The sequence below is a fragment of the Quercus suber genome, unplaced genomic scaffold, assembly GCF_002906115.3.
Source record: "Quercus suber isolate HL8 unplaced genomic scaffold, Cork oak 2.0 scaffold_359, whole genome shotgun sequence".
Classification (NCBI taxonomy): domain Eukaryota; kingdom Viridiplantae; phylum Streptophyta; class Magnoliopsida; order Fagales; family Fagaceae; genus Quercus; species Quercus suber.
The window spans coordinates 677,891-691,164 of NW_027069811.1; the positions used below are offsets into that span (position 1 = coordinate 677,891).

The window sequence follows — 13,274 nt, forward strand, 5'->3', positions numbered from 1 at the left end:
ATATATATTGTAGGGGTATTGGGCCTAGGAGCTCATTATCTATGTATATATTGGGCATGGGGCCCAATTCGAGGACGTGAAGTCGTCCAAGGAGGAGTAAACATTGTCGGGGGAGTTTGTGTTAGTAAGTGAAGAAGTTAGTTTTGGCCATAAGGGCCCATGATGGTGGTCCGAGGATGAATGCGTCCTCGGCTAACCAAAGCCAACGTTCGAAGGGGTGGTCTGCTGTCCAGGGGAACGTTTTAGGAAATTCTGTTAATATGGATAAGCATTACAGAAACATAGGACAGGGGGGAGTCCTAAAATATCGAAGGAGAAAGCTGCTACTACCGTATTGAATGTTTTACAGCTAACTCTCTGACCGCATTAATGTGGAAGTGATACCTGAACAATAGTTTTCAGCCTCACAGCTGCTACACAAAGATTTCAGGAAGGTGCTAATGGGACAAGTATCAACACCAACTATCTGGCCTGCACGTGGAGGGGAGAGATAAAAGGGGAAGATAGCATAAAAGAAGAGGGAGGCAATGAGAAAAGGGGGATCGAGAAATTAAGAGAAAAATATTATAACAGTCAAGAACTGAATTTGTAATCCAACTTGAGAGAAATATATAAGAACTGATCTCCTCAGACTTTGCCGAGGACTTCTTTAGTTTAAATCAGTTTATCTTCCTTTTCTTGTCACCTGAATCCATTTCACTTGTTGTCCAACTCATTAAAGCCCGATTTTTCAACTCACTCTCTACAATTTCATTGTATTGGTCCAAATGCCAAATCATAGGCAATTAATCATAAATCAATAAATCACCTGTTAATTATAAATTTATCATTCAAGAAATCATAGCTAATATCATAAATCAATAAATCTCCTATTAATTATAAATCAATAAATCATAGCTAAGATTATAAATCAATAAATCACAAAGCTAAGATAACCAGTTAATCATAAATCAATAAATCATAGCTAAAATCACCTATTAAACATAAAAATAAAATAAATCCAACAAATCCAAGAAATAAGTATCACAAGTCCAACAAGTCCAAGAAATTAAAAAGCTACAAAATAAATCCCACAAGTTTAGAATAATTACAAACTAACAAATTAATCCAACAAGCCTAAGAAATTAAAAAGGCTACTAAATTAATACAAAAAGTCTAATCCTTTGTAAAGTAGGATACTTGAGACCATTACTTTTCCACCATGCCTCCCTTATCAATGAAATGATCAAATTCCATTCTAGCACTCCCGTGTTTCTTTAAACTACTTGAACTATTGTTCACAAACAAATCAAAAGATGACATTGCCCCACTCAACCTACATTTCATTTGTGCCACATAATTTGAAACTTATAGGCATATGAGAACTTCCTTCATTATCTACAGGGGACTCGTTTACATCTCCATACTTATTAAGCAAATCATGACAAAGATTCTTAATTTTTTCAATCTCCAAATCAAAATTATCACCATAAGTGTTAGGATCATAAAACTCCAACAACTTCATTTTATATCTTAGATCCAAGATAGCAGCAACAACCGTAACAATATTAACATCAGCCCAATAAGAATTAAATTTAGCAAGCATGCTTTCTACCATCCTACTTATCATCTTATTTGAAGACAAACTCCAATCATTCAATGCTATTTTCAACTCACACACCAAAGTAAAGTGCATATTAGTTGTGGGGTATTTACGACCAGAAAAAAACTTAGTCACACTATAAAACAACTCCAACCTCTCACAAATATCTTTGGCTACCTCCCAATCATATTCAGTTGGCAAACAAGTATAAGATACTTCATGTTTAGCTAGATGAGAGAAAACATTTTTATAAATCAATGCAGTAGAAAGCATTAAGTAAGTTGAATTCCAACGTGTCTTACAATCTAAGACCAACTCTTTGGTGCATTGAATACGTAATTGACATGCATTTTCATTAAAATTTTGCCTCCTTTTTGGTGATCCAGTCCAATAAATCACATTATCACGAAGCCTTTCAATACCATCACCAATAAGAGACAACCTATCTTGAACAATCAAATTCAAAATATTTGCAGCACACCTCATATGCAACATAGACCCACTCAACATAAGAGAACTAGTATCAAGCTTGTTCAAGAGAAGTCTTATCATAGCATTATTAGTACTACAGTTATCAATAGTTATTGTGGACAACTTCCTATCAATGCTCCACTCTAAAAAAGAATCAATAATGACTTTAGCAAGGACATCTTTCGTGTGTGGAGAAGGAACATAAACAAACTTAGAAAAATAATAGGAATAATTATAACATAACTCAATAAACATTCAAGTTAACATAAAGTCTAAACATTCAATTTAACATAACTAAATAAAAATTCTAAACATAAAGTTTTTAACATTCAATTTAACCTAATATCATAAATTCAATTTAACATAGATCAAAAAATTACCTTAAAACCTGGCTTTGTAACGTCCAAGTTTGATCGATAAAGTTAGCAGTAATGACCATGAACCCTCTCTTTTTGTTACTCGAAGTCCACATATCAGTTATAATTACCATCTTACTTCCATTCTTGTTCATCATCTTCAAAGTTTTCTCCCTCTCATTATCATAAATTTTAATAATGTCACTCTTCAAAGTGTTCCTTGAGATAAGCTTAAACAAAGGTTGAAGAGAGCTCACAAATTCTCTAAACCCAATGTGGTCAACCATTGAAAGTGGGTATTCATGTAGAATGACCATATGAGCAAGATTATTCCCCATTTTGAGTTGATCAAGTTGGTAAGCATTTAAACCCATCGTTCCATCCATCTTATTTTGTTGTCTAATTAACACTTGTTGTCGCATATCCCTTATATCTTTAAACTTTAAACGTGGACATCTTGCTAAATGATTATGCAAATGGGATGTACCTTGGCTAGAGTCACCCAAGTAAAGCTTGCCACAATGATCGCATTGGGCTTTAAATTTCCCATCAACTTTCTTCCTTGTAAAATTCTCCCAAACATCTGAGGTAGTCTTTCTTTTTCTACTTGTATCCTCATCCTCATTTGTAGCCTCTTGCTCTCCCTCTCCCTTTGTCCCTTCTTGTTTATCTCCATCCTCTCCCACTAAGTCCACTATTGGGGATTTCGAACTCCCAATTGGTTCAGAAGTTTGGAAGTTAGAAATTTTATCAATTAAAACAAATATTCACAAATTCATTATTACGCATACTCATTGATTAATAGGCACAAATTTATAATTACACCGATTCACAATATTCACAAATTCTATCAATCCAATCATAATTAACACGATTAACTATAAATTGAAACATTTACTCATTGTTTAAGGGGCATAAAGGTGATGGTGATCCTGAGAGTGGGTTGCTAGAAGGCGACAATGGTGAGGGTGATTGTGAAAATGGCAAGGGACAACGTCCGGTTCTCAAGGGAGAGCCGCTTGGCAAGGGAGAACTAGATTTTTTTGAGTCTCCCATCTCTGTTTTAAGCACTGCATTCACAACAAACACAAACAACAATAAACACAATTTCTTTCACTAAACAATTACACTATCTTTGAAAAACATTTTCTCATAGAATTTATTTTTCCATTAAACTACACTCAATTATTCACTCCTCAAAAATAAAATGTCCACTCACTTTTTTATAGCTAACATAACAAGGCTTTAACATATATTGACAAACCAAACCATACACCCAAAATTTAAATATTATGAATCAACACAATAGAATACAGGGACTTAAATCTTTTTAAAAAATAATATGAATCATTGTATTTAATCTTTTTTTTAAAAAAAAAAAACAAAATAAAAATAATGTGAATCATTTTATTAAGAATCTTAATACATTAAGATGCAATCATTTACTAACAAAAACAAAAAATACAAAATAATATTGTTTCTTAAGAGCATCAACTGTTGCAAAATATATATGTATATATATATATATATATATTTTCACAAACCAAAACTTACTTTTGCTACTTTAATATAGCATTTGAAATGTCTCATACAACAGTGTTTTTGGTATTTGGTGTTCTAAATACTAAATACTTACCATTTAGAACACCTAATGCTAGTACTCTAATACTGGGCCGATTGAGATTTTTTATTTTTTTATTTTAAAATTTTATTTTTGTTAAGTTTTTGAATTGGGTAGTTGTTAGTTGGGCTAGGCTAATGTGAGGGTCGATTTTTAACGGTATCCTGGCCTAAGCTTAAGCAAGGACCCTGGACCCTCTTGTTATAGTTTGAAGGGACTGGGCTTGGTTCATCACAGCTAAATGAGCTATTTATGAACCATGTTATGCACAGAGCAAAGATCCTACAACACGTATACACTGGTAAGCAAGAATATATGTATTGAACAATAAGAAAAACAGCCAAAAAAAGAGACAATATAATGTAAAAGAAAAGGCACACAGTGACTATTAAGAATCCCCAAATTAATATGAAATATTTGACTATCTTCTTAATTATAGATTATAAAGTGCTCACTAAGACGTGTTACAAGGTTCAAATAAGCTCAAAAATTACAGACTTGGATGATTATTCAAGCCTCCAAGACTTGCAAAGTTTGAATCTCTTTGAATCCAAATATGTTCTGGTGGCCGTTTCTGAGATACCGAGAGATATTTCCCTACTTTCTTTGAATTTTGACAATGTTTTCTTAGTGATTCTATTATAATTTCACTATTGCCAAATGCTCCTTCAATGCAGGCTGCCTTCCCCTTTTATATTGTCATGGTAGGATTCTAGGGTACCACCAATTTCTCTCTTTTGCTCCCCTAGGCATCAAAACTCGTGCTGTGCCAGTTACTCAGAGGGTTGGTTCTTTCATTATTCCTTATAATTTTCTCCTTTTAGCGATGTTTCCTTGAAAGTCCTTTGTTGACTTTCCATTCTGTGGTGCTCTTAGGTAACTGACCTTTAATCTTTCTTCTTTCAATGCTTCCATGCCTTTACCCTTTGTCATTTTTCCAAAGTGAGCCAAATCCTTCCCTGCCAAGTCAAAGGTCTTCCTAACTACTTCCCTTTATGGTTCATCTTTCTGGGTTCCCTGAATTACCAGCCTTTTTCTCATGAGTTGTTGCTTTCGAAGCCCTCTGGTTCTTTGCTGCATCACTGAGCGCTTGAGGAGGACATATCTGTCCTTCATTTCCTGTGCTTTTTTGATTTCCTCTTTTCAAGTTGTCTCAATCCCACTCTGGTTGTGTTGCATGTCCTAGGGATCCCTAGCCCTTAACGGTCTCTAGGATTCCGGCCCAGTTCTTTCTACCGGACTTTTTTTGGTCTTTTGATCTTGGTAGGCTGGGCCTTTGTTTCATGGGCTCTAAAACCTGCCCCTTCATGGATCTTGGGCTTCAAATCTTTGGGCCTTATGTTATGATTTTTTGAACCTCAACAGCTAATTAAAAGAGAGGGAGTCTAAGTTTTTGGAAGAGCCGGGCACAACTTTAGAAATTAAAAAAAAATATAATAATGTAAGGTTGAATTTAATCAACCATCTTGTTAGCTTTATTCCGTACCAATTTGCTTGTAATTCAGCACTTAGAAACTCTGTATTTATGTGGGAATCATGTAAGGGTAGTATGTGAGAGAGTGTGAAGAAATGCTCAAGAATGTGTAGTGAAGCAGGGACTCGCGACTAGATCTTGCGGGTGGCTCGCAATTGGCAAGCCGCCAGATGATGCATACGAGCGAAGTATGCAGAGAAGCTGAACCGCCATGCCAGCTGTTGCACTACAGGAAAAAAAGTCTAGTCTGGCCATTCAGTTAGCTCACAGCTTGAACTTGCGACTCAGTCAAGTCACAAGGCCAAGTCGCTAGCCAATTTTGTTTTGGAAAAACTGACTCTTCGCATTCCTTTCTCACCCTAATATAAATACTCCTTACACGCACGAAATGTGGAGAGCTTCTAGAGAGAATATTTAGAGAGAAACCCTAGAGAAAAACAAGATTGACTCATCCACAATCTTTTCATAGAGACTCTTCAAATTCCTTTACTCTCACCCTCTCCATTGTTACATCCATAAAAGGTTCTTACCCAAATCCTTTTCTCACCATACCCACATCTGTGAGAAGGTTTTTTGGTGCTTTGGGAAGCAGTTAGGAAGGGATCAATGGATATTGGTTAATGCTATGGGTTATAACGGAATCTGGTAAGTTAAAGAAGACAAAGGTTCGGCGTAACCTCGTTGGAGCAAGAAGCTTGGAAGGCTTAGGTACATTGGGTAGATTAGGCTTGGAGGGTCTTCTGCTGTTCATGTATCCTAATTTCATTCTTTAGTGGATTATTGACTGTTTGGAGGGCGGCGGAGAGGTTTTACGCTGAGGGCTTCGGTTTCTTCTTTGATAACACATCGTTGTGTTGTCCTTGTGTTTGCATCTCTCTTCCCTTAATCTTTGTCATTTAATTTTTGCTGTGGATGTGATTTTAATTGGTTTAGATTATTTATCAATTCTGTTATTAGCTTGTGTTCATTTTCTGCACATATATTGTTTGACATTAAGCTTGAGTTGATAATTTTATAATTAGAGGTCTAAACGTTGATAGTGTTTTACATGATATTTGAACATTCAAATAATTTTTTTTTTAAAAAAAATCTTTTTTTCTTTGGCCTAGGGGGGCCTAAAATTTTTTTTTCCCCTTTCTTTTCTTTGGGCTAGGGATGACTTAGGCCCCTTTGTCCCCCCCTTGTAGGTTTGTCCCAGATTCAAGGTTCAAATTATTATCTTTCAACTAATAATTTATATATAAATAAATAAAAATGTTAGAGAAAGTCCAAAATCATCGATTATTTAACTAATTTGACACCATCTCTCTCAGTTTGTAATAAGAGTGAGCATGAAATTTTTAGTGTATTTATTCGGTGCCTGTAGTCCTACTTGTACGGTAATTTCGAATTTGCAGTAACTACATGCAGTCTGATCATTGGAAAGATGCGTTTAACTTCGTGCATGGTTGGGGACAGTCCTGGCTTTCAAAGTTCAAAACACTGTGTCTTGTTCCATTAGGAATAACTAGTAAGTTTACTCGTGCGATGGACGGATAATATTGTAATATTTTATATAAGAAGGTTTTGGAAAATGTTATATATGTATTATACCATAATTATTATAGAATATAATTAGAAATGAGTTTGTCATAGGGTTTGGTTTACTTTTAATACTTTTTAAAATGAAATATCCTTCTGTTTTAATGAGAAACTGCCACATCACCCACTAACTGAATAAAATATGGAGATTAAAACCTATAACCACTTGTCATTGTTATTTAAAACAAAAGGAGATGTTCAATTAAAAAAAGTATTGGAGGTAAGCCAAGCCCTTCATCATAAAAAGCAATAATTAAAAATTGAATATACATATCCATTATAATTATTCAATTGAAGTAATGACAAATTAAATATTAATTTTTTTTTTGGAGGAATATTATAGAATAAGTTGACATAGAATGTGCCTTTCTCTTTCTCCTTAATTTTAAAACAAAACACATACTTCAAACACCCACAATCAATCACATCATTATAAAGCCCACAAATCCACAATGTCCAAACTTAACATCAAAATTGTAATTGCCATTGTTATTCAACATAAAATGCAAGCCCTCTTTCCTTGGTTGTAACCAACTCATATGGGTTAGAATTAAATGAAACAATAATGTTAGAGCTAGTTAGGTGTCGTCGAAAGATTAAAAGTAAATGACATCATTTTTTTGTCTGTGTATTTGACATGGATGGCATGAAGGGTTATGGATAGGTATATATAAAGGGGTAGAAGTGCAAGAGGTGAAAATGATTAAAATGCAAAGAGTTTTGTGTGTATGTGTGAGGAATGAAAAGTCTTGAAACATTGCATTAAAGGATACAAAGAATATTTATTTGTTAATTAGAAAATTCTTGAAATATTGAACCAAAGGATACAAAGAATATTTATTTGTTAATTAGAAAAGTCTTAAAATATTGAACCAAATAAATACAAAGAATATTTTTTTTATTAATTAGAAAAGTTTTGAAACATTAAACCAAATGAAGCAGAAATTCTATATTTAATTTGTTCTTATCTTTAATGTAGTTCTTGAGAATATTACAATTCTCCTTGCATAGAATGCGCCACCTAGTAGAACTTAATGATTTACCGTATGAGGTTTCTGCTTTTATATATATATATATATATATTGATATTGATTTGTGAAGCGTAGAATCTTATTTCTTATCTCCCAGTCGAAAGAAACAAAAGAAGTGGGACAGTGCACTAAGGAAAGAAAAGGACTACAATTCTTTGAATTACAACATTACAAAGTTCCAAACGGTATTAATGGTTTAATTGAAATCAATTATCTTAGTTTTCCACTTTATGATCTCATAAATGCAGTAATTATGTGTCTAAATTTCTTTCATTTTAAGTTGTGTTTATATTTTATAAGGAGAAAAAGAATGAGCCATACAATTGATTGGGCATAAAGTAGAACACTCATGTAAAAAGAATTGATACATAATATTTATTTTTTTTTAAATTCATATGATAGATAGTACAATTGATTTGGAATTTAACATTCTTTTTCAAGTTTAGTTTCCTTAACAATAATTGAATTAAAAAAAACAATAAAATATAAAAATAAATTTAATTACACACATAATCAAGAATATAAAAAAATTATTATTTACTTAAGTTATTTGAAATAATCAAATACTTGTGATATTATTCTTTATTCTATGTTTAATAATTTTTTACATTTCTCTCTTCTTAAAAACATCTGATTTATGAAATCCAATCACACACACATATGAACCTTTATGTGGGAATGGGCTTATTTGCAAGCTAGTTGAACAACTCTATATAAAGGAGCAGTGAAGATGATTCACGGGTCAACATGGAAATTCGCAAAGTTACAGTGTGTATGTAATTAGTGTAAAGTAGGTTGTCAGTATGTGATAGTACAGAGTCTTTGGCTTTCTGCTGGTTTGACATTGTTGTTTAGTGTTTACTATCTAAATCCTACCGACATTTCCTTGTTTCTTTGCTTTCAGTTTCTTTATTAGTTTTACATGTAAAGCTCGTACTTCTTTCAATATCAGGATTTGGATTGTTATTTCTTACTGTGTTACAAATTGAGCAAAAGGTTGTTTCTGTCTTGAAGAGATGAAACTTTTCACAGAAACTTGCACCTTTTGGCTCTCATGCATTTTACTGCTTTCAGGTCTCTCTCTCTCTCTCTCTCTCTCTCTCTGAGTGTTATTAAAACATACTATACGGTTTCTTTCTTCAAATTGTTTTAGTGCAAAGATTATTATCATTATTATTATTTTTTATAATAAATGTGTCCTTTTTTTTCCCCTTTATATTTCATTAGGATAATCTAAAAAATGGTTATCGATAAATGATGGCTAACATTTTCATTTCAACTAATTAATGCAGGGATGAATATCAGTGCTTTCTCCTACGATTACTCCTCAACAACAAAGGCAAGAAAAAAGAAGCTTTCCATTTTGTAAATGGGGGGTGTCTATTTCACACTGCACACACTGTTATTTATTTATATTTATAAACTGAAAACATGATTTAAAATCATGTTTTAAGTTATAAAAACTCAAGTGCGTGTAACACACTCTGTACAAGAGCTTTTTTTCATTTGTAAAAAAATGTTTGAATTCCAGAAATTTGTGTCTGGGGATAGAGTTTCTTTTATTTGTCACTTTATTTATGTGAGAATAGAGTTAGAGGCATGACTTTCATGCACTCTTTCGCTCGTATATATGCAAAAGCATTTGGTTAAATCCATATTCAATTAGAAAATGAATTTCACAATTGATGACCCTATTTTGATAAAGCAGTGCTTGGTAGAGCCCCAGAGAGCTCAATATGGAGGAGGGATGATAGTCAATCCAGAATTTTATCATAGCTTAGAGGGATGGACCGTGTTCGGACAAGGAGAAATTGAAGAACGAATTTCAAAGGCAGGCAACAGCTTCATTGTTGTACACAGTAGAACACACCCACTAGACAGTTTATCTCAGAAGGTTCTACTTGAGAAAGGAAAGCTCTATAGTTTTTCAGGTAATAATATTTTCATTGTGTGAAGAAATTAAAGACAGAGTAAAATAGATTCTATTGTGGAAATTTTATAGTGAGTGCAATGAAAATATATTTCATGGTCCATGTTTAGTCTTCATGAATCAAAGTGTGTGTACATGATAACATTTAGTCTTTAAATTCTAAATATAAATTTAATTAAATAAAAAATATAATTGATTTTAAATAATGTGACACTATTTATGAACTATTAAATCCAGACCATGAAATGGCAATGTCCCCTAAGCAAACTGAAGCACATCAATAGTCAATTGCATTACTGTGTATGTAATTCGATCTTTTGCTCTTTTCACGAGATTTTATCAGCTGAAGTTGAACATTTTTCAGCTTGGATTCAAATCAGTGAAGGAAGAGAGACAGTTTCTGTCCTCTTTAAAACAACTGATGATCTGGTTCGAGGTGGTACGGTGATTGCTGAGCATGGATGTTGGTCTCTGCTAAAAGGTGGCATAGTTGCAAATTTCTCAACCCATGTAGAGATCCTTTTCGAGGTGAAATATTTCTCCTGTGTTTGGTTTTTCCAATAAATTTTTTTCTTTTAAACTTTATTTTACTAATTTATTATCTTTGGAACTGAATATATATACTCATGCATCATTTTCATCAATGTAGAGCAAGAACACAAAAGTGGATATATGGGTGGATAATGTATCATTACAGCCATTCACTAAGGAGCAATGGAAATCCCACCAAGACATAAGCATCAGCAAGGTAATTATAGGTTCACTGTCCATTCCTCACATCAAGTACAAATATGCTTCAACTTCCCTCTCTTGCCACACAATTGACCAAACATATAGCAAGTCCATGAGGAAAATTAGGCTCACTCCATTCCTCACATTTATAATTTTTTGTTAAGTGAATAAAAAACATAATCAGAAACGCTACAAATATGAGCAATCTAAATAGTACTTTAGAACTCCACCATCGTGTTTAAAATTCTAGTTAAATTTGAATCCTGCAGGTACGTAAGAGCAAGGTGAGGTTCAAGGTAACTCATGCAAATAAAACTACTATGCAAGGTGCTATAGTCTCTATCAAGCAATTGAAATCAAACTTTCCTTTTGGGTGTGGTATGAACTACCATATTCTTGAAAGCACTGATTATCAAAACTGGTTTGCATCGAGATTCAAATTTACCACTTTCACCAATGAGATGAAGTGGTATAGCACTGAGAAAATGCAAGGCCAAGAGAACTATACTGTCCCAGATGCAATGGTAAAATTTTCTAAACAAAATGGCATTTCCATCAGAGGTCACAACATATTGTGGGACAATCCCAAGCAGCAGCCTAATTGGGTCAAATCCCTTTCTTCTGATGATTTACGGAAAGCTGTAGAGAAAAGAATCAATTCAGTGGTATCAAGATACAGAGGGCAGCTAATTGCTTGGGATGTAGTTAATGAGAATCTTCATTTTAGATTTTTTGAGGATAAACTTGGTGAAAATGCTTCTGCAGTATTCTATTCCATGGCTTACCAACTTGACCCTAACACAAATATGTTCATGAACGAGTATGGTACCATAAATGGTGGGGATGAGAAAGCAAGCCCAGCCAACTACAAGAAAAAACTAAAAGAGATTCTGCAATATCCATGGAATGAGAAGATATTACTAGCTATTGGCCTGCAAGGAAATTTTGATTCTGGCCAGCCAAACCTAGCTTACATGAGATCTTCTTTGGACATTCTAGGTGCCACAGGACTGCCCATATGGCTTACCGAAGTGAGTGTTGGTGTTGCCAAAGACACTGATCAGGTATTCCAGTTTAGAAAGAAAAAATATTAGACTTCGCAAAAATGTCTTGGTTCACCCAAGGAAAAATGGATTAAAATTACAACTACAATAATGTGTTAACTAATAAATTTGGTTTCAAACCAACTAATTTTATTCTTACTACTATTTAAGTAAGATTTTAGTTCGATGCTGACACTGGTTGTGGACAGGCCCAGCACTTGGAGGATATATTAAGAGAGGGTTATTCTCATCCTGCTGTCAAAGGGATTGTCATGTTTGCAGGCCCAATAGTAGCGAATTTCAAGGAAATGCCCCTTGCAGATATAAACTTCAACAACACTCCAGCTGGAGATGTTGTGGATAAGCTGCTTCATGAGTGGAAACATTCTCAAGCTCTGGAATTCACAGCAGATGACAAAGGATTCGTAGATGTTTTACTATTTCATGGAGACTACAATGTAACTGTACAACACACACAGGCCAACTCTTCCACCACTCTAGGTTTTAGGGTGACTAAAGATACTCCACAAGCAACCATCGATGTTCGAATACATACATGAATTATAACTATTTTTATCTTTTGCGAGGTTTAGAGAAGGTGATTGGTAGGTAGGTATGTAGTCTACCCCTATTTGTCTCTCTAATAGAAGAAATAAACAATAAAATTTCTTTTAAGTATACAGAAAATATTTCCAAGTATGTGTGTTAACATGGCAAGATCCTTAACAAATGTCCTTGAAATAACTTCGATACTATACCGATATCTATACCATATAAATCTCAATAATTTAGTATGTATTCAGATATCTATAGTATACAAATCTAAGCTGATATAAGGTGTTGTTCAACGCCACATGAAGAGCAGACTATCATATCAAAGCATATATGCACACGCACATGCCCGTGCGTAGGCACACAGCACACAAACAAAGAAATGACATTCATGAAGTTCATCATGTGAATTTTAGATGCCCAGACCATTTAAGTCTGACCACCCAAACAAACAAAGAATATTCATGAATTTTAGATACTTATAGGTAAAAGTAGTGGTTTCTATAGAATTATCAACAACAGTAGAGTTGTGAACTTGTGGGTCATTCGTAGACTGAGTTTTTCAATTTGCTTTTGTTTTCATTGGTGTTACTGCAACCAAATCAAGAACATCTTTTAAAAAAGCCACTACTTGATTTGTAAGTACATTCTTTAGTCATGTGAAATTCAGCTTACAATATTCTGTCACGCGCATTTTATCAAACACCCTATACACGCGGATATAAAGCCCTAGCATTTGATAAGTGATTTCAATTTCAGACTTAATCGAACTCCATGAGGAAACAATATCGAAATTCAAGATAATTTTGCACACTAAAAGTTTTACCGCTGAAACCAGATTGAAGTTGCTATACTTGATTTCAAGATTCTAGCTATACTCCATTGTCACTTTACATATAAA

General features: G+C 33.8%; 2 protein-coding genes across 2 annotated transcripts; one reads left to right on the top strand and one right to left on the bottom strand.

The window, feature by feature from the left end:
• Window positions 1–1,315: 1,315 nt before the first annotated feature.
• Window positions 1,316–2,783, bottom strand: LOC112003326 (zinc finger BED domain-containing protein RICESLEEPER 2-like). The gene is made up of 2 exons (XM_024035513.1): window positions 2,541–2,783; window positions 1,316–2,263 (listed from the first exon to the last, which is right to left on the bottom strand). Exons 1-2 carry the CDS (start codon window positions 2,781–2,783, stop codon window positions 1,316–1,318), a joined length of 1,191 nt encoding a protein of 396 aa, XP_023891281.1.
• A 6,125-nt stretch (window positions 2,784–8,908) lies between these two features.
• On the top strand, window positions 8,909–12,517 carry LOC112003333 (endo-1,4-beta-xylanase 5-like). Its single transcript, XM_024035519.2, has 7 exons — window positions 8,909–9,190; window positions 9,409–9,455; window positions 9,825–10,047; window positions 10,411–10,574; window positions 10,696–10,794; window positions 11,048–11,842; window positions 12,031–12,517. Exons 1-7 carry the CDS (start codon window positions 9,133–9,135, stop codon window positions 12,379–12,381), a joined length of 1,737 nt encoding a protein of 578 aa, XP_023891287.1. The 5' UTR covers window positions 8,909–9,132; the 3' UTR covers window positions 12,382–12,517.
• The last annotated feature ends 757 nt before the right edge of the window (window positions 12,518–13,274 follow it).

Bases quoted from the DNA above. Each gene is read 5' to 3' on its own strand.
- LOC112003326 (XM_024035513.1), bottom strand. From the start codon at position 2,783: ATGGGTTTAAATGCTTACCAACTTGATCAACTCAAAATGGGGAATAAT. The intron at 2,264-2,540 runs GTAATTATAACT...TATTTTTCTAAG, and splicing joins ACAAGAATGGAAGTAAGATG to TTTGTTTATGTTCCTTCTCC.
- LOC112003333 (XM_024035519.2), top strand. From the start codon at position 9,133: ATGAAACTTTTCACAGAAACTTGCACCTTTTGGCTCTCATGCATTTTA. The intron at 9,456-9,824 runs GCAAGAAAAAAG...TTGATAAAGCAG, and splicing joins ATTACTCCTCAACAACAAAG to TGCTTGGTAGAGCCCCAGAG. The intron at 10,575-10,695 runs GTGAAATATTTC...TCATCAATGTAG, and splicing joins ATGTAGAGATCCTTTTCGAG to AGCAAGAACACAAAAGTGGA.